The sequence below is a fragment of the Citrus sinensis genome, chromosome 9, assembly GCF_022201045.2.
Source record: "Citrus sinensis cultivar Valencia sweet orange chromosome 9, DVS_A1.0, whole genome shotgun sequence".
NCBI lineage: Eukaryota > Viridiplantae > Streptophyta > Magnoliopsida > Sapindales > Rutaceae > Citrus > Citrus sinensis.
In genome coordinates, this window is record NC_068564.1 from 3522113 (window position 1) to 3549183 (window position 27071).

The 27071-nt window shown below is 35.3% G+C and overlaps 3 protein-coding genes and 1 non-coding gene across 5 annotated transcripts; 2 read left to right on the plus strand and 2 right to left on the minus strand.

Moving 5' to 3' along the window:
* Positions 1 to 474: 474 nt before the first annotated feature.
* On the minus strand, positions 475 to 604 carry MIR399D (microRNA MIR399d). The gene is given in 1 exon segment (NR_129318.1): positions 475 to 604. It is a non-coding gene; the product is annotated as a microRNA MIR399d (primary transcript).
* Positions 605 to 1982: 1378 nt separating this feature from the next.
* On the plus strand, positions 1983 to 4110 carry LOC102619943 (40S ribosomal protein S13). Its single transcript, XM_006490177.4, has 5 exons — positions 1983 to 2148; positions 2257 to 2329; positions 2439 to 2577; positions 2815 to 3001; positions 3813 to 4110. The coding sequence occupies exons 1-5, from the start codon at positions 2126 to 2128 to the stop codon at positions 3844 to 3846; spliced, it is 456 nt and encodes a 151-aa protein (XP_006490240.1). The 5' UTR covers positions 1983 to 2125; the 3' UTR covers positions 3847 to 4110.
* Positions 4111 to 4779: 669 nt separating this feature from the next.
* On the plus strand, positions 4780 to 25445 carry LOC102619652 (chloride conductance regulatory protein ICln). Of its 2 annotated transcripts, none has more exons than XM_052433089.1 (7): positions 4780 to 5038; positions 5402 to 5525; positions 5778 to 5895; positions 6038 to 6097; positions 6207 to 6266; positions 6364 to 6455; positions 25147 to 25445. In XM_052433089.1, the coding sequence occupies exons 1-7, from the start codon at positions 4872 to 4874 to the stop codon at positions 25216 to 25218; spliced, it is 693 nt and encodes a 230-aa protein (XP_052289049.1). In that variant the 5' UTR covers positions 4780 to 4871; the 3' UTR covers positions 25219 to 25445. The 2 variants fall into 2 exon arrangements, with proteins under 2 accessions (XP_052289049.1, XP_006490239.2); XM_006490176.4 differs by lacking the exon at positions 25147 to 25445 and adding an exon at positions 6656 to 6960 and having other exon boundaries at positions 4784 to 5038.
* On the minus strand, positions 8526 to 10464 carry LOC127899633 (ferruginol synthase-like). The gene is made up of 2 exons (XM_052433088.1): positions 9426 to 10464; positions 8526 to 9337 (listed from the first exon to the last, which is right to left on the minus strand). The coding sequence occupies exons 1-2, from the start codon at positions 10365 to 10367 to the stop codon at positions 8708 to 8710; spliced, it is 1572 nt and encodes a 523-aa protein (XP_052289048.1). The 5' UTR covers positions 10368 to 10464; the 3' UTR covers positions 8526 to 8707.
* Positions 25446 to 27071: the final 1626 nt, after the last annotated feature.

Below are 27071 nucleotides of genomic sequence, written 5' to 3' on the forward strand. Positions count from 1 at the left end.
ATTCAACTTGCAAAAACAAATCCGGAGACTTCATAATCTTGTTGTGGCAGTTTTTCTGTCCTTGTTTTCCGATGCCATCGAGACTTCAGAACTCCTTTTATGCCAGAACTTTTGCTATTATTTTAGCCATTGAAGCTAGCTAGGCTTGAAGCTGCTTAATTCTCAAAATGGTTAATTAATTGGCTGGAAAGTGATTCATGATCGCTGCAACGTTCGCTTTTTTACCATATAATTATGGAATTAGATGGCGCAATTCTCTCCTCTTAATCTCTAGCATGACATTTTATCAGTAGATGTAACATGAGTAGTTGAAGTAGAGAATTTATTAACTACAGAAAAGACGAGACAATATATGAAGTAATATTAAACCAAAGTACCTGAAGCATTATATGTTTGCTGAGCCTTCTTCAACCTTGGAATATCATCTTCATAACTGTGTAACTTATGCATGCATAGGATATTATATATTAAGCTGAAGCAGTCACAGGGCAACTCTCCTTTGGCATATCAGTGGGATTGGTATAGAATTAACCAATATAATGCTGATTATTGCACCAATAAATCACCATTGCATGCCAAGTAAGAGGTGCCCTAAAACTGCTTTGCTTATGATAACAGTATCAGAATATATTATAACAATTAAGTTTCTCTAATTGCTTCTGAGTCTTACCGTCAACCTTTGGACGAGCTTTATAAGCGCTGCAATTAGCTAGGGTTTTTGCAGCAGGCAGAATAAACCATTAATTGGCATATGCTAGGGATATCCTGTAGAAGCTGCTGCTTTTTTTTTTTTTTTTTTGGTTCGGTTCGGGGGTTGGGGGGTCTACACCTCTTGATTTTCTTTATCCTTTCCAAAGCCAAATGGTCGAAAAAATTTCAAAGCAAACATGATGATTAGATTCTCTTGGCTTTCTTTGTCCATGCTCAAGAGGTATAAGATGCAGAAAAAAGGCAGCCTAGAGGAGATGCTCTCGGCAGATGTAGCCCTTCATATGGTGAATTTAAATAAGATTATTGTATAGCATATTTCATATCATATTCCCTTCACTCTTCTCTTTTGCTTTTTAATGCTTACTTCACTGTTAGCATGTTGAAAGACACACTTTGCTATGATACATACCACTCATTAGTTAGATTTTCAAGTACAAAGAAGATCGCACTTTTATTAAAGATCACACTTTCATTATGAGTTATGATGACTAACAATCACTAAAAATTTCCCAAGTAAAATTGATTTGGTGTCCATTGCCATGTCTTTGATGATTAAAATCATAACTCATTTTCGTTTTCTTTTCTTGTTATATTTTGAACTTTCAAACTTTATTTAATGTAACATCACACTTTAAATAAAGTTTTGATCGCCCGTATTTAGAAAATAAAAGAAAATTATAAACATAATTTGAAAGCAACACGGTAATTCATGGGTAAAACAGAAGTGGTTAAGAGGACGAACGTGATTTTTTAATTGAAGATATTTACTCTAGAATATTGGAGGCATACAATTAATGGAGAGGATAAAAAAAAAATAGAATCTTTGTTTTAAGTTTAGTTTTAGTAACATTTTTGTTACAAAGGAATAGCGAAATTTCTAATATTATATTACAAAATACATATTGATAGGTGTATTAAAAGTCCTATCAAAACTTATATCAATGTGTTAACAGTTAAAACTTAACTCAAAAAGCTCGGCTTAAAACAACCTATAAATGAAGGAAAAAAAATTTACTCTCATCACTCGAGGAGTGATTGTCAATCACCTTTCAAGTGTCGGTCCAAAAAACTTCAAAGCGGACTACAACCGATTAAAATCGGATTAAGTTTTTATTTTGGTAAACTAGAAATGGGCTATAAAATTTCCTTTTTTGGGTTATCTGACGGGCCAAGGAAGATCCCTAACGAACCCATTAAAGTAGTACATGGGCTTTTTAAAACCTATAAAGCCCAAGGGAGTGCGGACATATTAGTCATTTAAACAAAAGAAAAGTGGTAAGCCGAAGACTCGTGAGCAAAATGTTGTATATTATATAAACCCTAAACTTATCATCATCTGATAAAGAAGCTAGGGTTTGGTGCGGCTTGTTGCAGTACAAAGTTGAACACAAAGCTCACCGCCGTCGCCGTCACCATGGGTCGTATGCACAGTCGCGGGTGGGTCTCTTTATTCACTTTTCCTCTACATTCACAAACATATGAATACGTAACCATTTGCAGAATCTGATTATGTGATTCTTTTTTTTTTGTTGTTGTTCGTCTCAGTAAGGGTATTTCTGCTTCAGCTTTGCCTTACAAGAGAACACCACCAAGTTGGCTCAAGATTTCCAGCCAAGATGTGAGTTTTATTTAAATTCAATTGAACTGGGATTATTTTATTTTATTTTATTTTATTGTGTGTGGGATTGTGAAATTTTGTTATGATGATGGTGTTCTTTGTATATTAGGTTGAGGATAACATCTGTAAGTTTGCAAAGAAGGGCTTGACTCCATCACAGATTGGTGTTATTCTTCGTGACTCTCACGGTATTGCCCAGGTTAAGAGCGTTACTGGAAGCAAGATTTTGCGTATCCTCAAGGCACATGGTAAATAAAAATAAACCTACTTGTTTTATGATTTTGTGTGTGCTTTTAATCCGGTAAAAGTTGCTAGTGTCACTTTCAGTTTCTCAGATTCGAGTTCTGCTTGGATTATTATTTCCGTGATTTCAAAATGGGAATGTTAATCATTTCTGTCTTTAAATTGTTTCATTAATTGATTAACAGTTGTCATTTTTTCCCCTGGAAATTTGCTTTGAAATGATTTTGGTTGTTGATTTTTAGGACTCGCACCTGAAATTCCTGAGGATCTGTACCACCTCATCAAGAAGGCTGTTGCTATTAGGAAGCATTTGGAAAGGAACAGGAAGGACAAGGATTCCAAGTTCCGCTTGATTCTTGTTGAAAGCAGGATTCACAGGCTTGCTCGCTACTACAAGAAAACCAAGAAGCTTCCTCCTGTCTGGAAATAGTAAGCCAAATATTCTGTTGCTGCGACACTGCATTTTTCAAAATTTTTTAAATTGATATTTTAGAATTGTGTGGTTTTGCTTGCTCTCAACAGTATTATATATTGTTTCTAATTGGTTTTGCTTGTGAGTATCTATCTGAATGTTGCTTGTTTGTTTAGTTTGTTGGAATTGATGCTTTGATTAGAAGATGCAATTAAGCTGTTATTAATAATCTAATTATGTATTTGGTTTCTGAAGCTTGTTACCTGTTGTTATGTTGTTATTTCTTTTTCTGTGCATTGGAACATGTTGATACGTGTGCAGAGCAATGATGCTAAAATCTATGACACACTTACCTTACATGAGCATTGGTATCCTATTGTCTCCGAGCTTGGTGCAAAAGGATTTCTCATAACCTAACTGCATTTTGAGCTTCTTTATGTATATTGTTTTGGCCTATGTTTTCTTTCAAAATGTGTCATGTGTAGGGAAGAAGTGATGTAGTGGTTGAGTTATTACTGTATGGAATTTTCATGTATGGCTGAGTGCACATGCATATGCCTGTACGCAAATGCTCATGTTATCCCTCTTATTGAAGGGTGGTTCCTTGTCCACATGGTTGTAACAAACATGGCATACATGTTTTGATAATTTCATGTCTGTATGTAACAATGTTTCTTTTTCAAAAATTGACCTTTGGCTTTCAATTAAGCTATGAAGCCTGCAGGGTTCCTCGTGATCGGTTCACTTTGTGATAAGTAAATATGCTGACCTAACTATTCTGATTTTAACTTTTATCATCAACTCACTGGATCTACCTTTGTCTTGCAGTGAGTCTACTACCGCCAGCACACTTGTGGCTTAGGCTAAGCAAGATGCTAGGCGTTGTTTGTGATACCCTTTGTTGGTATCACAACACTCTTTAAGGAGCCTGATGATTTTATGCTGGATTAGTATAAGTTCAGATGTAAGACCTTTATTCATAGTTTTTTTGGAAAGATTTAGTCTTGGAGAAACAGAAATTTGGAACTTGTTTTTGATTTTGTTGCCTAACGTTTTGTTTCCTTTCGAAATTTTGTATTTTTGATGCACTTTATATTCGCTAAGAGATGTTCTGTTTTGAGAGATACATCTGCCGTTGTGCATGAAATAGGTTATTACTTTTTAGTAGTATTATCGAATTGGAAGAAATAATTTAATACTTTGATAACTATACCAGCCAAAACGGTGCTGATTCAGATATTTGAATTTTCAAAAAGGACATTGTTAGAAAGGATCCATTCCTGGTTGTCTCCACTATCAACGCCTCAAATTTTCAAATACGTTCTAGCATGGCATCACTAGAAGTTGAAGAGGAATGGAACTGGAAATAAAATAAGTAATGCCGTAGCTTAAAAATAGAGGATGAATAAAAAATAAAAACAAATAAAGGCCATATGAAAAGCCAATTAGGCCGCCTATTTGAGGGAGAATTCTCCTCGTTGTTTGAAAGTAAATTTATAATTGCGCCGTAAAAACGTTTAAGAAAAATTGAATATTAAAAAAGATTGTTAGATAAAATAGAAGGTTGATATAATCAGATTCTCCGAGTGTTGCACTGGAATAGAATTGGCTTTGGGCAATCCTGAAGATAGAAGATTATTTTATCTTTGTTTAAAAGGCAAAAATGAATGAGCGGTGCGGTTGGGACATGGGCCTTGGGCCTTCGTCAAGCCCATAGCTACTATCCATCTTATGTTCCAGATCAACCACACACCGCAACTCCACAAAGGCGCGCGCATTTTGACAAAAGCGCAATTAGAGTAAAATAAAATAAAATAAAATTAAATTAAAAAAAAAAGCCAAAAACCTGGGCAACGGAATCGAAGAGAAATTAGGGTTTAAGTGAAAATGGTGGTAGGGCTTAGACAATTCACTCAGAGAACAGGCGACGGTGCCGGAGAGCCGATTCTTGATACCGAAAACGGCGAGGAGCTGATACGCGTGCAGCCCTCCGTCTCCATCGTCGTTGGAACCCGCGCTCCGGAGTCTCCCGGCACTCTCTATATCACTTCTAAGTACTCTCTCTTTCACTCTTCTTGCGAATTATTATTATTTTTTTGATAGAAAAAAAAATAAAGATTCTCTAGTTCACTATTTAATATTCAGAAGGTACCATTTTGCCATGTTGTGCTGAGGTTTTATTTAAAAAAGGAAAATAGAGTTTGCAATTTATTGTCTGTTCGGTAAAGTTTTACGAAGTTGTTTCGTTGAATGAAAACCAGAAATTAGTTTTTTTTAATCTTTTTTAATTATATTTTTAATATTTTAAATTGTGTGTGTCTGATAGCTTGACTAAATGATTTTGCGTTTTAATTCTCCAAATGCTGTTTTTGAAATTGTATAATAATAGACAGAACTGTGGTGATTGGCTTTTGCAGGCAGGTTGTGTGGTTGAGTGATGTTGATAGAGCTAAAGGTTATGCGGTTGATTTCTTGTCTCTTTCTCTTCATGCTGTGTCGAGGGATCCGGAGGCCTATCCCTCTCCTTGTATTTACACTCAGGTTTTCCTGTTATTTCTTTTTTTGTTATTTGTGTCAATGTACATTGGAATGCCCTATTGCATGAATTATTGTTTACTTGTTTATCTTTCTGTCGAAACTAATTTGCATTTTATATTTGTATTCTATTGTTATTTTACTCTGGAAAATGATTGGGCACCTTTAATTTATTTTTTCAAGTTAGTGTGAAAAATTTCTTTGCTTTCGGTGCTGCTATTTCTGATCAATGTTTTGCTTTTTTTTTTTTTTCCAAAGATTGAGACTGAAGATGATGATGAAGATGTGGATGAGGGGTCAGATAACGAATCTGTTGAAGCTTTAGACTTATCGAAGGTCACGGAGATGAGACTTGTTCCTTCAGATGCTAGCCAATGTAATTTTTCAATCTTGTCTGTGACAGATGAATTCTTTTTGTGGTCTTTATGCTGCTATCTCTATGTTTTCTGGATGCATCTTGCTTGCTATTTAATGTAAAGTATTAACCATAGACCATCGTCTTCATTGGTGTGTTGTAGTGGATAATCTGTTTGAGATTTTTTGCGAGTGTGCCGAGCTCAATCCTGAACCTATAGAAGGTGAGCTTGCTCTCATATAAATATTACAATAGTCAAGTAGCAAATTTTATTTATTATGTATGTTCATTAGTCGCACACTAATTTCTGCATCTTCATATGCCTTCATCAGAGGAAGAAGAAGGGCACAATTGGGTTTTTAGTGCTGACCAGCTGGAAAACGAGGGTACAGGTATGTAGTGGCAAACATGGTTCCCTTTTGAAATATTATGTTCCTTCCCGTTATTCTTACCAATGTTTTGTTCTTTAATAATTGTTATGTCCGTTAGGGGAAGATCCTGGGTGGCATTTTTTTCAGGATCCAACAAACCCAATTGGTCATTCAAACGGTGATAATGACCTAGCTAACAATGTGCTTCGGGTATGCCTTAACACATCCATTTTTCTTGTTGTTCATTCTTGGCCGTCAGATTTAGTGTCTTATTTTGTTGTTTGAATTCCAATTCATTACTGGTTTTCACCCCATTATCTATGACCTACGCAGCCAATTGAATTTGTCTGGAAATTTATATTAGACCTCAACTATGCCTTCCTCATTGATACCATTCAAATTGCCTGCAGCTTCAAATTAATGATCAACGCTTTGAGGATGCAGAGGAGATGGAGCAGGAGAATGAGAGTGACCATCAGTGAGCCTTCAACCATCATAGAATTCACAGAGTGGCAAATTTGAGTCAGGTGTTCCCTCTTAATCCATGTCCATTCTCTTGCTGTATACTGAGCGAACAACTTCTGATGTAAACATGAGTGGCATGAGGTAGTCACCTGTTAACATTCTAATGTTTTGTTGTATTAAATGATTAACATTATAAGTAGCAAAAGTTCGGATCAATATGCAATCAGATTGTGTTTTCACCTTGCATTAATGTGGCGCTTTCTACCTTCATGGGGAGGCAGGAAAAATGAAGATGGGGGCTTTTCTCCCCCCCCCCCCCCCCCCCCTTCTTCTGAATTTTGGAAAATAAACAGATATCCCTCAATGCTAATCGTAATTATCTTTAACCTACAGTACTTCAGTGTATTAAAGTTTTGTCTATATGCTTTTAAAATTACATGTACGTTTGCCGCCCTTTAAATATATCTGCATATCCTAATATATTTTGCAGCTTCAAGAATGCACCAAATGGTGAAGTTGCTTAGATTTTTTAACTTGATTTGCTTGGTTGAATGTCAGTGTCAATAAATGGCTAACTAGACACCAAACCTAAGAACCGTAATCAAAAAATGCAGACAATAAACAAATTTTATTACGCGTACAGCTAGTCCTTTGGTCAAAATTCCATTCGCTTCTCTTAGAATTATTAGCAGCCCTTTTTTTTGGTTATTAATAACGTTGTTATTACGCTTCGCAACACACGTTCCACAATTAAATAAATTATCCATTCTTGAATAAAATTATTACTGCGGAAAGTTGAAGTCAGTTCCAGGAAGTGCAGCTGTTGACCGATATGACTTGGAGATGATCCATTCGAACATACTGGATCCTAGCATATGTCGTTCTATAATTGGATGATCTTCTTTTTCTTTTTCTTTTCCAAGTTAATCATGAACATGAGATTCCTTAGCAGTGGTTATGTTTCATTTTTACCCAACCTACATCTATTAGGGATTCGTTTGATACAATTTTTCAAGTAAAGTTTATATTAGTAGAATTTTTATAAGTAGAGTTTTTATCTAAAAAACTTTAATTATTTGGCTGTCAATAAGAGCTTTTGTTAAAAATTTATGAAATTACTTTAATAGATAAATTTTTTAAAGTTATATTATAAAAAAAATAAAATAAAATTGTTAAATAAGTAGAGGGTGTTTTAAATATTTTAACATTTAAAAATAACTTTTCAACCTCTATTCTCAAAAGTCCAAAATTTAAGTTTTTTCTAGAGAATCAAAATAGCTTATTTAAGGTTGAAAAACTTTATTAGAAAAACAATTAAATAATAACAAAAATTATGATGAGAGCTTATTGAATTAAATAGACACTTATAACTATTCAAGAAACTGTACCAAAAAGGCACTAAAAATTGTTTCTGTATAATCCAAGAATAATTGACAACTAAATTATAATTGCCTTATTTAGAACAACTCTTGCGTGAATGTAAATTACATTATTTTGATCCCTATATTCTTTGTATTTTGAGCCAGTCAATTGATCCTACATCTCTGTCTTTTAAGTTAGTTCCTATGACGTGATAGTATTGATAACGGGTGAAAGCAGAGATTTGAACTTTATAAGCATGTAACGTACTTATACTAACATGAGTGGGGCGGGGAGCAAGATCAAAACCTCAAAATAGCCATGCCGACACCTCAAAGCAATTTTGGTTTAAGAAAATTCTTAGTTCGAGGTTACAGACAAAACAAATCTTTCAGATTTGATGAGCTTGTCCTGCTCAGATAGATGTCCCCATTAGGGCTTCATGAAGAGTGGTGAAACGAGGCAAAGCCACTAATATAAGAGTACATTAAATCTTGAAATCATGTACAAGCACAACAAACGTAGTTTATGGTAGAAAGCAATTTATTCGCAGTCTATAAAACAAAGTTTTTGCTTTCTTCCAGTACAAAAGCATGAAATGTGGTACAATATTTGCTTGAAATCGAAAACAACATTGACTAATTGCAATGCTCTAAAGCAGAGAGTGATCTTGGAGTTGGGATGACCGCAAGTGGCTCTGACTTTTTCAGTGCCATTAAAAGCTTATCGGAAAGATCAAGCTTTGTTTCCTCAGGCAAACTCCACTCAAAAAGATGCAACAGGTTGGCCAATACATGAGGAACAATCTTCTCTGCTAGAGGAATTCCAGGACAAACCCTCCTCCCCGAACCAAATGGAAGATAATTGAAATTGTTTCCTTGAAAATCACCTATCTTGACATCTTCCAGGAACCTATCAGGTCGAAAATCTTGAGGATTTTCCCATACCTCAGGATTCGTCTGTATCGCCCACGCATTGATGAAAATTGTTGAGCCCTTGGGAATTGTATACCCAGACAAGTTGCTTGTTGCACTAGGCCTTCGCGTGATTAGAAGCGGCGCGGGTGGATGCAATCGCAATGCCTCTTTTACAATTGCTTCCAAGTAAGGCAATCTGGCAAGATGAAACTCTTCCACAACACTGTCAGGTGCTACCACTTGCTCCAGTTCGTTGCGGGCTTTTCTCATTAGCTCCGGTTTGTGCAGCAGCTCTGTCATCGCCCACTCTACAGTGATTGATGTTGTATCCGTACTTCCAATAGCCATATCCTGTTGAGTGTTAACAATTCAATACAAAATCAAAAGAGGAAAAGACCGAAAATACTTCAAAGCAACCAAAAGTTGATAAGATATTAACCAAAAACATAGCCTTTATTTGGTCCGTGGATAAGGAATAATCTCCTTGCTGCTGAAGCTCCAACAAGGTTTGTAGAAAATCTTTGCTCGACTTCCCCTCATTCCTGTCCTGTCCAGTCTGACCAGGTCTCAATAATGACTCGAAAATCCTATCGAACCGAGCTGTAAGCTTTTTTGCTTTGGATTGATGTCCCTGTAAGTCAAAGCGAGCAAGAAGAGGAAAAAGATCAGAAAGGCCTCCCGAACCCAACAATTGAAACATTGCCTCGATTAATTCCCTAAATTGAATCGCGATAGGGTCCCAATCCTCTCCTCGCACTGAAGCCCCCCATAACATTCTTGTTGCTACATCTAGAAAAGTTAAGAACATCAGCTCACGTAATTTAATAGGTGAACCAACCCGTCCACTGACATCCTTCATTGATCTTAAAACTGCTTGTCTACGAATCGCAGAAGAAGCATTAATGCTTGTGTTACTCATAGTTTCACGAACAAGAACTTGACGCAACTTGGGCCATTCAGGACTCGCGGCTATAGACATCCCTCCGTATGCTAAAACTGATGCAGCTGCAGGTAGATCACGGTTGGCAAATACCACATCATGCTCTTTGAGGACTTGTTTGGCAAGTGAAGGTGAGCCGATCACAATGCACAATTTGCTGCCCAGATGCAATTTGAAGATTGGACCATAAATTTGGGACAATTTGCCAAAGTAATGATGCAAGTTTGGTTCAAGAGAAAGGAAGTTTCCGACTAAGGGCAGGGGTCTTGGACCGGGTGGCAGCGGCGGTGTGCTTCTAGTTGGTTTCTTAATGAGCCATGCATAGCAAGAAATTGCAAATGTTGCCGCCAAAAGAATTTGTATCACTCTGGAGCTGGTGATTGTGCGCTCATTGAATTCAAAGAATAAACCAACGAAATTATGGATAAGTTTTGATAACATGTTTGATACTATCAAGCCTGGAAAACAAACGAAGAGGAAGCGGTGGGACTTGTTTCGCTGAAAAGGAGTGCGAGTGTGGGTGCAAGAAATAATTGGTCAAATGACTGGTATAAATAAGTGAGGAGTGATATCGAAAAATTAAAAAATTAAAGTCCTTCTCGGACTTTAACAAAAAAAAAAAAAAAAAGGCTAAAGATGACTTCTTTTATTTTACATCATCACATGTTTCTTTTGTAGAATTGTGCGGGGCGTTGTCACTTTACGTTATTGTACATCTCAAGAAATGACATGCAAATTAACAGTATTACAGTTGGTATAACTGATTTGACCCGGTTAAAAACCAGTTACAAGAATAATCAATTCGGTTTAATCCCTTTTAATAATTTTGATACAACCTAAAAGGACATGAAAGTTTTCGTTCAACAAATTTCGGTGATACTAAAAATACTGTATTTTTCTAGAGAAAAAAAAGGACCATTTTATTTTAATCCTCAGTTTAACCTGTTCGACGCTCCGGTTGTCCCTTCTCTTTTTGTGCAGATATCCTTCATTCATTGTTTCCTCTTTGCCTTTCATTGCTTGCTCACCAACTCGATCATAATCTTTTAAATTTAATTTCCAAACTGCTAGTTCTAGCACCCCCCCCCCCCCCCCAAGGGGTAGCTGATAGAGAGTGCTTCACCATGGCACCGTGGTTGTGGCTAATGTTTCATTGATAGCCGTGATAGATGGAAAAAAGTCAGTCCTTATTTTCTTAAGTTAATTTAATTAATGAGAATGGATACTCAAAGGGATGGAAATTTGTTAATGGTTATGTCGGCATCTTAATTGCCGGGCTTGTGTAGTATCTTAAAAATTTGACATTTTTTTTCTTCCGATTCATGTTTAATCACCCAAACTCGCATTCCCTCTTCACGATTGCCCTCTTATTACCTTTAGTTGTGCAATTAATTTCCATTCGTCCGATTTCATTAGTTTAATTAATTTGACGAATGATATCTGCTTTATGTTAGTAAATCTATTATGTAAGATAATAAGGCCCAATTGTGCGGCTATGATTTTTTTTTTCTTTTAAATTTCGTACGAACTAAAACAATTCTTCTTCTACTACTACGGTACTATTATTACAAAGCCCGGTACTTTTTTTTCCAGACCCTCTTATAATTGTTTATGACAATTAAAAAACAAAATGAAATTTTAGTCATTCAACTTTATTAATACCAATAAAAGGATTTATAGATGAGAATTAAAATTAAGCGTGTAGAAAATGGAAGGTTTAATGGACGAATAAGAGTTGGGAGTATAGGATAATTAAAATTTCTAAATAAATAAAAGAAAGTTGTCCCTACAAAAGAAAAAAAAGAAGAAGGTTGATGCTGGTAAGGAAAGTTTGAGAGTAAAAACTTATTTACTCTCTATATTATGAGGTTAGTAACTATTCAGTTCCTTATTTTTATTTTTAAAATATATCGAAACATCCATACTAAATTATTGACATTTATGCCATTATTTTTTATTTGTTTTGATTTGTTTTTACAATAAAACCCTCTTTCAATAATGTTTCTTTCTTTTGGGATATTAATAAAAAAAATACCAATTAATGTATATTCTTTTTATTTTTATTTTATTTTTTGAGGTGAAATTGGTAATCTAATCTTTTTATTAACGTCCAAAAAATAAAAACATAATTGTAAGAATATTATTCTAAAAGCAAGCCAAAAGTAATAAAAAATAATGGCAGGTTATGGATGTTTTGAGTTATTTTTAAAAATACAGAGATTAAATGGCCCTAACCTTATAATATAGGGGACTAAATGAGCTTTTACCCTATCCAATCCATTAATATTAATAAGAGATAAATGATCTAAATCTTAAACTAAAAAAAATCAAGAAACAAATCTTAGCCACAGAACCTAAGAAATTGCAAGTGTAAATAAATCTTAAGAAAACTAAATAAAATAGAGTTCGCTCTAGTGAACGCCTTGTTGCGTAAGGCTTGTCCCATATAGTTGGAATTGTGTTTCGTTAGTCTCTCAGCGCAGGATAGAATTTTCTTCACATCCACTCCTTGCGAATATTTCTCTCCACCGACTATCCAGCGCCTTTCAGTTTTAACTCATAGAGTCAGAAGATTTAGTCAGGCACCAATGGGCCTTTGGTCCAGTGGGAGAATCCTTACACTTACAATATTGAGTGCAAGAGTTTGAGCCTCCATAAAAGTATTTATGAGGGTTATTTACAATCTTCCCTCAATTATCAAATAATTGAGTGGAGCCAGTTTATCCCTCACGAAATGTGAGTGGAGTGGACAACTCTCGAATATTTGAGAGGGTTTAAAGAATCTGGGCAGCGTTTCAAAAGAGTATATACCACGAAGAAAGTCCCAATTGTAGAATTTGTTTGTTAATATTAATTATAATACTTGATGTAATATCAGTAACAATTCTGTATAACAGTATTAAAAAAAAAAAAAATTTAGTCAGGCGGTGCCAGTCGCTTTCGCTGAAAGGGGAAGAGGAGCATTGATATAACCACATTGGGTAAGGCTGTTATTACCAGTGAGAAGCAAGTGTTAACCAACTCACTTGTGGGTAAGGTCTTTTCTGCAAAAGCCATCAATAGAGAAGGTTTTCGCTTGGCAATTTAAAAGATGTGGAACACTATAAAAGGGGTTACTGTTGAGAGTTTGGGGGACAATCGTTTCATCTTCCATTTTCATTCAAATATTGACAAGAAAAGGATTCTCAGAGCCGGCCCGTGGCATTTTAATAACTCTCTAATCACGCTGGTAGAGCCGCAGGGGCCGGTAGATATTTCTAAAATTTATTTCACAAAGACTCCGTTTTGGGTCCAAATTCATAACAGTCCCATCGTTTGTATGAATAAAGAAACATGACTGGCTTTGGGAAAATTAATTGGTGAAGTGGAAGAGGTAGATTCAGGGCAAACGGGAGAGTGTTTTGATAGATTTATCCGTGTACGGGTACAGATTAACATTACTCAACCCTTACAGAGGGTACTTGTTGGGAAGCTTTTTGTAGAGGAGGGAGATGTCATCATGCTACCTTTGCTTTATGAACGTCTACCAGAATTCTGTTATTATTCGGCATGATTGGTCATACTTACAAGGATTGCGAGATTATGCCCCACAATGCAAAAGAAGAAAATGTTGGCTATGGCGCTTGGTTAAAAGCCACCACGATGGCCATAAAGAATAAGTAGGGGAGACGCAACAGAAGGGGAAAGTTCCAAAACCACGTGAGTCGGAACAGGGGAACGATCATGGTGAGTTGGCTCACGTGCAGATAGGTACAAACGAAAGCAAAAAGGCGAGGGACTGGACGGAGGCACTCAACAATTCCAATTCCTTAGCGAGCTCAAAGATAATCTCCTAACCAAGAATTACGGAAAATCTAGCCGAAAGGAATGGTTGCGCAGTTGAAATCTCAGAGTTTAGTCCAGCCCATTCGCCACACGTCCAACAAGATAAGCCGTATGTTGTGCCCCAGCCTTGTTTGGTCTCGACCCAAATCATCGATAATTCTCAATCCAAATCCGGGAGTGCTAGTTGCCATGCACACAGACGGTGGAAATTACTAGCCCGGAAGCAAGCATGCTCCACGAACTCAACAACTTCTTTTTCCGCTGGCCAGGAATATCTGAAAAGACATAGCGAGGAGATGACGATAGATGGCCCAGGAAAAAAAGGGGTTAAAAGTACAGAAGATGTTTCCTCTGATGTTTCCATGGTGGTGGCTGGATTCCAGCCACGCCTAACACAATGAGGGCCTTATGTTGGGATGTTCGAGGCTTGGGGAACCCTCGAACATTCCATGATTTACAACAAGTTCTCCACCAGTATAAACCAAATTTTGTTTTCTTAAGTGAAACCAAACGAAACTCCTATCAAATGAAAATCATTCGAGTTAAGTTAAATTATGATTTTTGGCTTTAGGTGGGTTGTTTGGGTTATAGTGGGGTGTTAGCTTTACTCTGGAATTCTAGTATTAATATCAATATATTGTCTTATAATCTGCACCATATTGATATGTTGATTTTGCCCAATGATAACCTCACTCGGCGATTTACAGGATTTTATGGCCACTCTGAACAATGCAAAAAAAAAAAAAAAAAATTCCTAGAGCTTATTCCAAAGTTTATCTAGGCTTTCAATAGCCCCTTGGCTATGTGGAGGCGATTTTAACGAGATTTTGAAGACTGATGAGAAAAGAGGAGGTATCCCAAAAAATATAAACTTCCTGTGTGATTTCAAAGATGCTTTACAAGATTGTGACGTGTGTGACCTTGGATGCCAAGGTTATCCATTCACCTGGTCAAATAAAAGATATGGGGATGGGGATGTGTTAATTGAAGAGCGGATCGATTGGTTTTTATGTACTAGAGACTGGAATGACATCTTTACGGGGGCTGTGGTGTCTAATATTCAAGCATTCGAGTCAGATCACCTTCCAATCGTGATTGACATTTTTAAAAGGAAAATGAATTTAAGAGAAAAACGAGCTAAGTGGGGTAAACAGTTCCACTATGAGAATTATTGGAGATGATATGATGACAGCAAGCATTTAATAAGTGGAGTCTGGTGTAACAAGCATGTCGCTGATATCCTTAACCCGCTCGACAACTTCCTCAATAGAATAGAAATAATTAGAGCGACTTGGCAGAAGTGGAGCTCCCAGCGTTTTGGAAACAACAAAAATTGCTAAAAAGGCTCAATTGTCAGCTTATGGCCATCAAAAGTGGCCGCACATACATCCAGTGATTGACTGATATCCAAAACCTGGAAAGGCATATTGAAGACTTAATGAAGGAATGATGAGCTATATTGGTATCAGAGGTCTAGAATCTCTTGGCTATAGGCGAAAGACAGGAATACAAGATGTGAAAGCAAATTCAAGAAGACAACGAAATCTGATTGAAAGCATCCTAGATGGATATAATATATGGAAAGAGGAGCCTGAAGAAGTTGACGTAGAATTTATAAATTACTTCTAGTATTTTTCAATCTTCCAATCCAAGACCAGATAATGTAAAGGATGCTCTTGTTTTTTTACAGCCGAAAGTTATGAATGAGATGAATGAAATGCTTACTCAAGTGTTCACAAAGGAAGAGGTTCGGGATGTTTTGTTTCAGATGAATCCAAATAAAGCTCTAGGCCTTGATGGTTTTCCCGTCTCATTTTTTCACTCATACTAGAGCTTCATTGGTGATTCAGTGGCTGATGCATGCCTGAACTTTCTCTATGAAGGTGGAGATTTGCGCAAGATTAATCATGCCCAGGTTGTATTAATTCCCAAGGTTAAAGTTCCACTTAGAGTGGGCGATTTTCGACCCATAAGTCTGTGCAATGTCATTTACAAAATTATTACTAAGGTTTTAGCTAATTGGTTAAAGCCTATTTTGCAAGAGATTATCTCCTCAAACTAATGTGCCTTTGTCCCTGGCAGGCTAATTACAGATAACATTATTATTGGTTATGAATGCCTGCACAAAATTCGGAACCAGAGGCGAGCGAAACAATATTCAGTAGCCTTAAAATTGGATGTTAGTAAAGCCTATAACAGAATTGAATGGGGTTTTCTCAAGGCAGTCATGTTAAAGCTGGGCTTTTCTTTACAATGGGTACAGATTATTTACAGATGTGTCTCATCCTTCTCATTTTCTCTCCTGGTTAATGGGGAAGTTACAGGCCATATAATTCTTCAAAGAGGGCTAAAACAATGTTTTCCTTTGATCAATATTTCGATGCCATGGGTGTTCGAGATGAGGCATCGAAAGTGGGCACAACACCCACCTATCTTCGAGGCGCTGCACAACTATGGTGGCGTCGCAATCATGGCAAGATGGGCAAGGGCATTTGCACTATCGATACTTGGGCCGACTTCAAGCAAGAACTCTGAAAGCAGTTCGCCCCAAGCAATGCAGAGAAGGAAGCGCGAGCGCGCCTACGTCACCTTAAACAATCGGGTAGCATTCAGGACTACATCAACGAGTTCACTACCCTTATGTTGGAGATAAGCGACATGTCCGACAAGGATTCACTCTTCTACTTCCAAGATGGCCTCAAGGATTGGGCCAAGACCGAGCTTGATAGGCAGGGTGTTCAAACATTTGACGACACCATCGTCATTGCAAAGTCGCTCACCGAATACTCCACCCAATCCAAGGACAAAAAGGCCAACCAAGGCAAATGTGTGGGAGAGAGTAGCAAGGACAAGGGCAACAACCACAAAGATTGGGGGCAGAAAAAGCCGCCTAGCAACAAGAACGGGCAAGGCAAATCGGAGGGCAAGAAGGAGGCACCGAAGCCACGCAGCCCATGCTTCATTTGCAACGGTCCTCATTGGGTACGCGACTGTCCGAAGAAGAAGTCACTCAACGCTCTTGCAGCCCAACTCAAGAGCAACCCCACTATGTCCGCAGAAGAACCCCAACTCAGCATGGGTTCTCTCCAACACCTCGGCGCACTCAACCGCCAACAACCCACACTCACGAAGAAAGGGCTCATGTATGTAAGCGCAAAGATAAAAAGCCAGTCTGTTCGCGCGCTGCTAGACACGGGAGCGACGCACAACTTTGTGTCCGTAGACGAAGCCAAGCGCTTAAGCCTCAAGGCCACCAAGGAAGGAGGCACGATGAAAGCGGTGAACTCACCCGCCAAGCCAATTGCGGGGATCGCACAAGGCATGCACATTACGCTTGGGACATGTAGCAGAAAGCTTGACTTCTCCATTGTGCCCATGGACGACTTCAAGATGGTCCTCTGCATGGAATTCTTCAATCAAGTCCATGCCTTCCCGTTGCTTGCTGCGAACTCCCTTAGCATCCTCGAAGGGAGCAAAGCATGCATGGTGCCTATGGAATGAGGCAAGTCCAAAGAGAAGACACTCTCGGCCATGCAATTCAAAAGGGCTTTCAAGAAGAACCCAAGCTTCTTGGTCTATATTCGGGAACTAAACGAGGAAGGAGATTGCAAAAACAAGCCAAGCCAAGTCCCTCCGCAAATACAAAAAGTCCTCAACAAGTTCAAGGACGTGATGCCTCCCGAACTTTTGAAAAAGCTCCCACCTCGACGAGAGGTTGATCATACGATCGAGTTGGAACAAGATGCGAAGCCACCAGCCTTGGCGCCCTACCGCATGGCACCACCCGAACTTGAAGAGTTGCGAAGACAACTCAAAGACTTGCTAATCGAGAAGCTCAAGGCTTACTTAGCAACATTCGACAAAGTTGTCTAAGTGCCGCACGGGTTTGCTGTGCAAAATACTCATCCCGTGACAATATGGTGACTAATTATTGGTGGAGTCATTCTTCCACATCGAAAGGTATTCATTGGCTTCCATGGAGGTTCATTTTCCAACCAAAAAATGAAGGCGACATAAGTTTTCGAGATCTAATTGCCTTTAACCAAGCTCTTTTGGCCAAGCAGTGCTGGCAGATCCTTCTTCAACCATTTTCTTTGGTGGCTCAAGTTTTAAAAGCCAGATATTTTCCTAACTCGGGGTTTCTTGAGAGTAAGCGGAGAAGCAATTCGTCTTACATTTGGAAGAGTTTGCTTGAGGGCAGGAAGATAATTAAGAGTGGTTCGAAATGGAGAGTAGGTGATGGGAAAGATATTCTTGTATATTATCACAACTGGATCCCTCGACCTTATACAATCGGACCTTTATCTCCTCACACTCTATCTACAGACACCATTGTAGCCAAATTGTTAAGCACAAGTAGAGGATGGAATGTTGAGCTCATTCGACAATATTTTCTCCCAGTTGATTCTGCTAAAATCCTCAAGATTCCACTACCTAATGTGCTTACGAGAGATAATTTACTTGACACTTTAACAGAAATGGTGTTTATTCGGTAAGAGTGGGTACTAAGTTGCATTGAGATTGAGATTCCCCGACTTTTCTTCTAGTTCGACGAGTCTTGCTAGTTGGTGGAAATTTATATGGCACCTCCTAGTTCTTCCTAAAATAAAAATGCTTTTTTGGAGAGCCTTAAAAAACATTCTCCCCACACAATATAATTTGGCAAAAAGGAAAATCTTGAATAATGAATTTTGTCCAAGATGTCATGCCTGCGTAGAGGATGCCTATCATAGTCTTGTTGCTTGTAAATATGCGAGGAAAGTTTGGAAGCTTAAGCCTTGTTTTTCTTGGCTTGCCAGCTCAGCTAATATGTCATTCTCTTGTTTGGTAAAAAAGGGGCTGAAATTTTATCAAAGGAAGAGTTTGTTTGTTTGTGGGAATGGCTTGGTCAATTTGGAAATCACGAAATAAGGATTTATATGGTAGTTCAAGAGACGATTGCCACCAAGTTTTAAATAGGGCTGAAATTTTATTGGAATCTACCAAAGCTGGGCTACTTGGTCAATATATCGCATGCCAAAATGTTCCTCCTCAACCTGATATTTGGCACCCTCCAGATTCTCCTTTGGTATAAGCTTAATACTGATGTAGCTGTGGAAAAGGAAAGAGGTTTTTCTAGCCTAGGATGTATTATCAGAAATTCTGAAGGAGTTGTAATGGCTGCGACAATATCAAAGAAGCCTTGCTTAGGAGATCCGAAAATTGCTGAAGCTCTATCTATATTAAAGGGTTTGAAGATGACTGCAAATGTTGTTTTGGCTCCTCTAATTATAGAGTCTGATTCAAAGAATGTTGCAAATTTTATTCTCAGGTATTTCTAGTAGGGGAGAGTTGGATTGGATAATCTGTGAAATTAGAGCTTTGCTAGACCAGAAGAATCAGTATAAGGTGGTTTATACTCCGAGATCATGTAACTTCGTGGCTCATGGTTTAGTGAAAATGGCCTTGTCTAGTTGGGAATCTCGGGTATGGCTTGAGGAGGTTCCAAAACTAAATAAAATGGTGGGACCATTTGAACCCATCTAAAAGAATACATATTTGTTATTAAATTTTAATTTTTTAAAATTTCAAAGTTACCCTCACTAATTTCTTCCTTCTTCAATCTCGCTATAACAAAACTCTCTCTCTACTATGGTTGCCTCTAAACAACACTCTCTTAACTTTAGATAGAAATTAAATGGAAATATTTGTTAATTTATATTATTACCTTTAACTATAAATTAAGAGGTGTTAGTTTTTCTTTTTGAAAATTTAGACAAAAAAATTATTTATTCTTTATGGTGTGTGAAGATTGCATATAGATAGTGGATTTTGTTCCCCTTTATTCTTGATAAATTATAACAGAGTAAAAGCTTGTTTAGTCCCTATATTATGAGGTTAGTGTCCATTTAGTCTCTGTATTTTTAAAAACACCTCAAAACGTCCCTGCTACTAAATATTGACACTTATGCCATTATTTTTTTATTATTTTTAACTTGTTTTTACAATATTACATTTTTACAATAATGTTTCTTTAATAAAAAATTAAATTATCAAATTAAACTCAAAAATAAAATAAAAACAAAAAAGGTATATATTAATTTTTGTGGAAGCTCACGTATGTCTAAAAAATTAATATCGTAAAAAATTACATTATCAATTTTTTTAGAAAAATTAATATTTTAACTCAAGAGTGTGTTCCACAAAAATTAATATATATTTTTTATTTTTTTTTTATTTTTTGGTGTTAAACTGGTAATTTATTTTTTTCTTTTTAATAATCTCTAAAAAAATTATTATAATAGGGTTATTTTTTCTTTTTAATAATGTCTAAAAAATTATTATAATAGGGCAATATTATAAAAATAAGTTAAAAGGAACAAAAGATAATGGCAAAAGTGTCAATAATTTAATGATACGGATGGTTTGAGGTATTTTTAAAAATATAGAGACTAAACGGGCACTAACTTTAAAATATAGAGATTAAACGAGCTTTTACCCTTAAAATTAATATATATATATTTTTATTTTTTAAGGTTAAATTGGTAATTTAATTATTTTATTTTTATTAATGTCCAAACAAAAAATTATTATTAAAGGGTAATATTGTAAAAGTAAGCCAAAAGAAATAAAAAGTAATGATAGGGGTATTAATACTTTCACGACATGGATGTTTTGAGGTATTTTTTAAAATATAGGGACTAAATGGATACTAATCTTAAAATATAGGGATTAAATGAGCTTTTACCCATTATAACAATATCTATTTTAATTTTGAGTTGTTTGTCTCATCTATCAAAATTACTTGCAATCTATCAGTAAAAAGAAATGTAAAAATTTGTAGAAACTAAAGGTGCAGGAGAAAGAGAAAATAAGTTAGAGAAAGAGAAAATATGGTTATTAGGAAATTTCATCAAAAGAATATATTAATAATAAAAGATTAATTAAAAAGAGGGTACATAAAATAAATCGGTAGGTTCAAATAACTGCAACATAAATAAAAAGTAAAATTATTAAAAATTCTTGTTGAAAAAAATCATAAAGTGGAAGTGATCGTGATATTGCAATAAAGCTAAAGAACAAAACAAATATGTGATATTGGACACGGAATATAATAATATAATAATCCACTCTGAGATTTCTCTTAATGAGGAGGATATATTAAAAATAATACAACTAATAAATATATATATATAAATGACACGTATAAGTAAATTTAAAATAATTATTACTTATATAATACTTCTTTAAAATAATTATACACTTAATATAGTATTATTTATTTATTGCATAGTTAAACTGATACTACTCTAAAGTTTCTCCAGAATAATATAATAATCTACTCTAAGATTTCTCATAATTAGGAAGAAGTCTAGGATATATTAAAAATAATACAACTAATGAATATATATAAATGACACGTGTAATTAAATAATTATACACTTAGTATAGTATTATTTATTTATTGCATAGTTAACCTGGTACTACTCTAAAGTTTCTCCATAATCCGGACATTCTCAAACCTTGAATCAGCATTTAACGGTCCCTCCACTAATGCACCATTATATTACATGCATGGCCATGATTATGTTACCCCAAGGGTTAAAATATTGCTGTCACAGTTCTATAATGAGGAAGTGTCCAAACTCTCCACAGCTCCACTTGGTTATGTAAAACTACAAGCTTTTATTCATGATAACAAAAATTTCAGTATAACACCCGAAGTGAAAAAAAAAAAAAAAAGGGAAAAGACATTTGAAGCCTTGCAATAATTGTCCTTTTGGGAAAAAAAGATAAAAACTCGTTTAGTTTTTATATTTTGAGGTTAGTGTTTATTTAGTTTTTATATTTTTAAAAATGCTTCAAAACATCTCTGCTGTTACTTTATATTCCTTTTACCTTACTTTTACAATATTACCATTTTTGCAATATTGTTTCTTTTTTGGACATTAATAAAAAAATAAAACTACCAATTTAACCTCAAAAATAAAATAAAAACAAAGACAAATAAAAAAAAATTAATTACTAATTTTTTGGACATTAATAAAAAAATTAATATATTAACTCCTCGTGGAGTATTCAAAAAAAATAATATAATTTTTTTTGTTTCTATTTTTCATTTTTGGTTTAAATTGATAATTTAATTTTTCTTTCTAATAAAGAATAAATATTATTGTATGAGGAATATTGTAAAAGTAAGTAAAAAAGAATAAAAAGTAATAGTAAGGGTGTCAATACTTAACGATAAGGATGTTTTGAGATACTTTTAAAAATATAAAGACTAAATAAGTATTAATTTTAAAATATAGGGATTAAATAATATTTTATTAAAAAAAAGTAAAAAAGGATCAGCTAAGGTACATCGTCAGTATGTTACCTCCACGACCACGTCACAGCTTAAAACGTATTTCACGGATTTTCCGAATCCACAACCGCATCACAGTCATGTAAGCTTTTCAACAGTTGGGATTTAACTTCTAGTTTTTCCTTTTAAAACTTATAAAATACATAACAGAAATTAACTTCAAATTTCAGCTTGTTTCTCTGTCCACGTTTGTAATGCACTCTACGTCCTTTTCCTTTCTCACTTTTTCAAAACCTCAGGATTTCGTAATCATCAATTTTATCGAAAATTATGACCAATAATTTCAGTTTGTGACTTCATTAGCTACAATTCTATTCATTCAATAAGAGTATAAGTAAATTAAGATTTGAACTCTGTACAGATTTTTTAGAATTAAAATTATTTTATCTTTCTAAAATTAATTTGATTCAATTGATCACATAATTGTCAAAACTAACAAATTCAAATAAAAATAAAAAGAGAAGTTTAGGACCTGTTTCGTATCATTTTATGGGGTCTGGTTATAGTGCAACTGTGGTACCATACCACAGTTACTTTCAGCCATTAGATCCAGTTATGGTGACAACTGTGGTTGAATCCAATGGCTGGGTGCAACTGTGGTATGATACCATAGTTGCATCATAGTTTTATCCCATTTTATAATAATTATTTTCATTTTTGTTCTCGATTGACATAACTATCTTGTAATTTCCATTTCATTAATAAAGTTTTATCTTTCTGCCTTCACCTATAGATGTAGGTTAAAAGTCAAACTACATAAATTAAAATATTCCTATGTGATTTTGGTGTTTTAATATTTCTCAATTCACTTTAATAGTGCGTCTGGTTCACCTATCAATTTTCTGACAGGAATTACCAGGCAAAACCAATCTCTTAAATTTGATGAGTATGCGCAGATTGATATGCCCCCTAAGGCTTCATGAAGAATGGTGAAACAAGGCAAAGGCCACATTAACATTAAGTAAATTCAATCTTAAAATCATGCACACCAAATGAAGTTTATAGACAGAGCAGTTTATTAATAGTCTATAAAACAAATTATTGCTGGATTCCAGTACAAAAGCACGAGACATTATCTATTTAATTTGAACTTTGAAATTTAAAACAGCATTAATTAATTGCAATGCTTTAAAGCATAGAGTGACCTTGGAGTTGGGATGACCACAAGTGGCTTTGACTTTTTCAGTGCCATTAAAAGCTTATCGGAAAGATAAAACTTTGTTCCCTTGATTAGCATATAATATATACATATTTTACCCTTAATTATATAATTGTTAGTTATTTTTATTTGTTATTTTTAATTAATTAAATTATTTTATTGAATAGGAAATTAATTGGAGATTATGGATAAAAAGAATATGAAGAAGTTCAATTTAGGAAGCATTAAAGATGAATTGATTTTGGAAGCAATTAGACATACATGTATGAGGATGTGAAGCCGAGGAAACCGAAGCTAGTAAATTAATTGATCCAACCACGTGAAGAAGAAATTAACCACAACATAGGTGGCTTTAGCTTAATTGGAGTGCACGTGCAAGACCAAATCAAATTAAAAGGCCAAGCCTTTTGACTTGAGAATTGAAAAGATCGGTGGCCCATTTTCAAGGCTATAAAAGCTGACTTTGGCTTTTGAGAGGGCAGCCGCCAGAAGGAGCAAGAAGACGCAATCGCAAGGCAGAGAAGAAAATTGGTAGCAGCAGTTTAATTTCCTTGGTTGGTTTTATTTATTTTATTGTTTCCAATTCAAGTATGTCTAGTTAATTTTCTTATACCGAAGTTAAGGATGAAGCCATATTTAATGAAATAATTATCTTTTTTATTTAATTAATCCCCTATATGCGTGTTTTAATATTTCTGGTTCTTATTTTACATGATTAATTGGATGTTATTAAATCTTTTCACCAATTCCGTCATGCATTATTGTTCGCTAAGATTAATAGTTGATTAAATCTATGCTTAGATTTATGAAGTCTATACAAAATTATCTTTGATTTCGTATCTTTCATTAAATTATTTACAGAGAGTGTTTATGAAGTTTTGACTCTTTGTTATTTAATATGTTTACATGAGATGTTTAGATATCATACTATTAAGTAGAAAAAGAACATACACAAGATTAATTTTAATTGGGCTTAATTGTTATATCCATGAGATGACATATAATGATTTCGAGTTGTCACTCTAAAATTGGGGATTAATTAATAATTAGATAATTACTAGTTGAATAGTGGTGGATTTTGAAACCTTAGTAATGTTTATCTTATTGAATTCTCATTTGCTTTATTGTTTTCTTATTTTAATTAATTTTATTTCCCTTAAAAACTCAATTTGCTCAACTAGGTTAGTAATAATAATAATTTTAAATTTAAATTAGACTTTTCAATTTATAACAATCTCTATAAATTTGACTCGTTACCACTATTCTATTTCTAGATTCGTGTGCTTGCAAGTATATTAAATTTTTTCATAACATCCCTCAGGCAAACTCCACTCAAAAAGATGCAATAGGTTGGCTAATACATAAGGGACAATCTTCTCTGCCAGAGGAATTGCAGGACAAATCCTCCTTCCGGAACCAAATGGAAGATAATTGAAATTGTTTCCTCGAAAATCGCCTACTTTGACATCTTGACCAGCTGGATACGAGGGTACAGTTATGGAGTGACAAACATGATTCCATTCCCTTTTGAAATATTACGTCCCTTCCTGTTAATCTTACCAATGTTTTGTTCTTTAATAATTGGTATGTCCGTTACGGGAAGATCCTGGGTGGCATTTTTTTCAGGATCCAACAAACCCAATTGGTCATTCAAATGGTGATAATGACCTAGCTAACAATGTGCTTCAGGAATGCCTCAACACATCCATTTTTCTTGTTGTTCATTCTTGGCCCTCAGATTTAGTGTCTTATTTTGTTGTTTGAATTCCAATTCATCACCGGTTTTCACCCCATAATCTATGACCTATGCAGCCAATTGAATTTGTCTGGAAATTTATATTAGACCTTAACTATGCCTTCCTCATTGATACCATTATTTAAATTGCCTGCAGCTTCAAATTAATGATCAACGCTTTGAGGATGCAGAGGAGATGGAGCAGGAGAATGAGAGTGGCCATCAGTGAGCCTTTAACCATCATAGAATTCACGGAATGGCAAATTTGAGTCAGGTGATCCCTCTTATTCCATGTCCATTCTCTTGCTGTATACTGAGTGAACAACTTCTGACGTAAACATGAGTGGCAAGAGATAGTCACCTGTTAACATTCTAATGTTTTGTTGTATTAAATGATTAACGTTATAAGTAGCAAAAGTTCGGATCAATATGCAATCAGATTGTGTTTTCACCTTGCATTAATGTGCACTTTCTACCTTTATGGGGAGGGAGGAAAAATGAGGATTGGGGCTTGTCTTTTTGGTCTTTTAGGATGCCTCAGAAGTTTGGCGAAAACACAGCTTGATCTCAGCATGTTTAACCCTCAAATGCATTTACCCCCTCTGAATTTCGGAAAATAAACAGATATCCCTGAATGCTAATCGTAATTATATTTAACTCACAATACTTCAGTGTATTAAAGTTTTGTCTATATGCTTTTAAAATATGATAGCCCCAGTACAAAGACTTGGCTGTTTACAAGCCCGTTTGCTGTCCTATAAATATATCTGCATATCCTAATGTATTTTGCAACTTTAAGAATGCACCAAACGGTGAAGTTGTCTGGATCTTTTAACTTGATTTGCTTGGTTGAATCTCAGTGTCAATAAATGGCTAAATAGACACCAAATCTAGGAACCGTAATCAACAAATGCAGACAACAAACAAATTTTATTACGGGTACAGGTAGTCTTTTGGTCAATTCCATTCACTTCTCTTAGAAATTTGGCAATCTAAGGTGCAAGTCAACTCCACTCATAGCAGCATTTCACTATGGGGAAAAGAGTCTCTTGTTCGCATCACTTCAGAAATCCCTTTAAATCTCAACCATCTGTAGAAAACGACTCCCTAAAATCACTTGTAGATGTCAAAATTTGGTAAAGACAATTGAATTTATTTAACGGGAAAATTTACAGGACTCGCTGCGTCTGGTTCATTTGTAACAAGCGTTAAATTCGAAAATATTATAAGTATTAACTCCTCCCCTCTTTTTCTGGTTATTAATAATGTTGTTATTACACTTTGCAACACACATTCCACAAAAAAATAAAATAAATAAAAGGCTATGGCTATTTTGAAGTTGCTCTAAGGTAAAGTATAAATTTTAACCACACACGCAAAGTGATAAATAATAAAAAACTCATTATAACTTTGATCGTATAATTATGAAAGGGTGCTCTACCTTATAGCGATTCCAATATAACCAAACCCAAGAAGAAATTATACATTCTTAAATAAAATTATTACTATGGAAAAGTTGATATCAGTGGCAGGAAATGCAGCTGTTGACCGAAATGACTTGGGATGATCCATTCGAACATACTGGATCTTAGCATATGTTGTTCTATAATTGGATGATCCGACGTGGGATTTCCTTTCTTTTTCTCTCTTTTTTAAGCTAATCATCATGATAAGAAACAAAAGATTCCTTAGTAGTGATTAAGTTACATTTTTAACTAAGTTACATCGACAAAGAATTGTTCTCCATAATCCAAGACTATTTGGCAACCAAATTATACTTGGCTTACTTGGAGCAACTCTTGGATGAATGCAAGTTACATTATTTTGATCCCTGTATCTTTGTATTTTGAGCCAGTCAATTGATCCTACATCTCTGTCTTTTAGGTTATTTAGTATGAAGTGATAGTAATGAAGTATTAATAACGCGTGAAAGTAGAGGTTTGAACACTATTAATAAACTTCATAACCATATAACGGACTTATACTACATAAGTGGGGCGGGGAGGAAGATCAAAACCTAAAATAGCCAAGCAGACACCTCAAAGCAATTTTGGTTTAAGAAAATTCTTGGTTTGAGGTTAC

Excerpts from the sequence above, each read along its gene's own strand:
- LOC102619943 (XM_006490177.4), top strand. The coding sequence starts at position 2,126 with ATGGGTCGTATGCACAGTCGCGG. Across the intron at positions 2,149-2,256 it reads GGTCGTATGCACAGTCGCGG|TAAGGGTATTTCTGCTTCAG; the intron begins GTGGGTCTCTTT and ends TGTTCGTCTCAG. Across the intron at positions 3,002-3,812 it reads CTTCCTCCTGTCTGGAAATA|TGAGTCTACTACCGCCAGCA; the intron begins GTAAGCCAAATA and ends TTTGTCTTGCAG.
- LOC102619652 (XM_052433089.1), top strand. The coding sequence starts at position 4,872 with ATGGTGGTAGGGCTTAGACAATTCACTCAGAGAACAGGCGACGGTGCC. Across the intron at positions 6,098-6,206 it reads CAATCCTGAACCTATAGAAG|AGGAAGAAGAAGGGCACAAT; the intron begins GTGAGCTTGCTC and ends TGCCTTCATCAG. Across the intron at positions 6,456-25,146 it reads TAGCTAACAATGTGCTTCGG|CTTCAAATTAATGATCAACG; the intron begins GTATGCCTTAAC and ends AATTGCCTGCAG.
- LOC127899633 (XM_052433088.1), bottom strand. The coding sequence starts at position 10,367 with ATGTTATCAAAACTTATCCATAATTTCGTTGGTTTATTCTTTGAATTC. Across the intron at positions 9,338-9,425 it reads AAATAAAGGCTATGTTTTTG|GATATGGCTATTGGAAGTAC; the intron begins GTTAATATCTTA and ends AACACTCAACAG.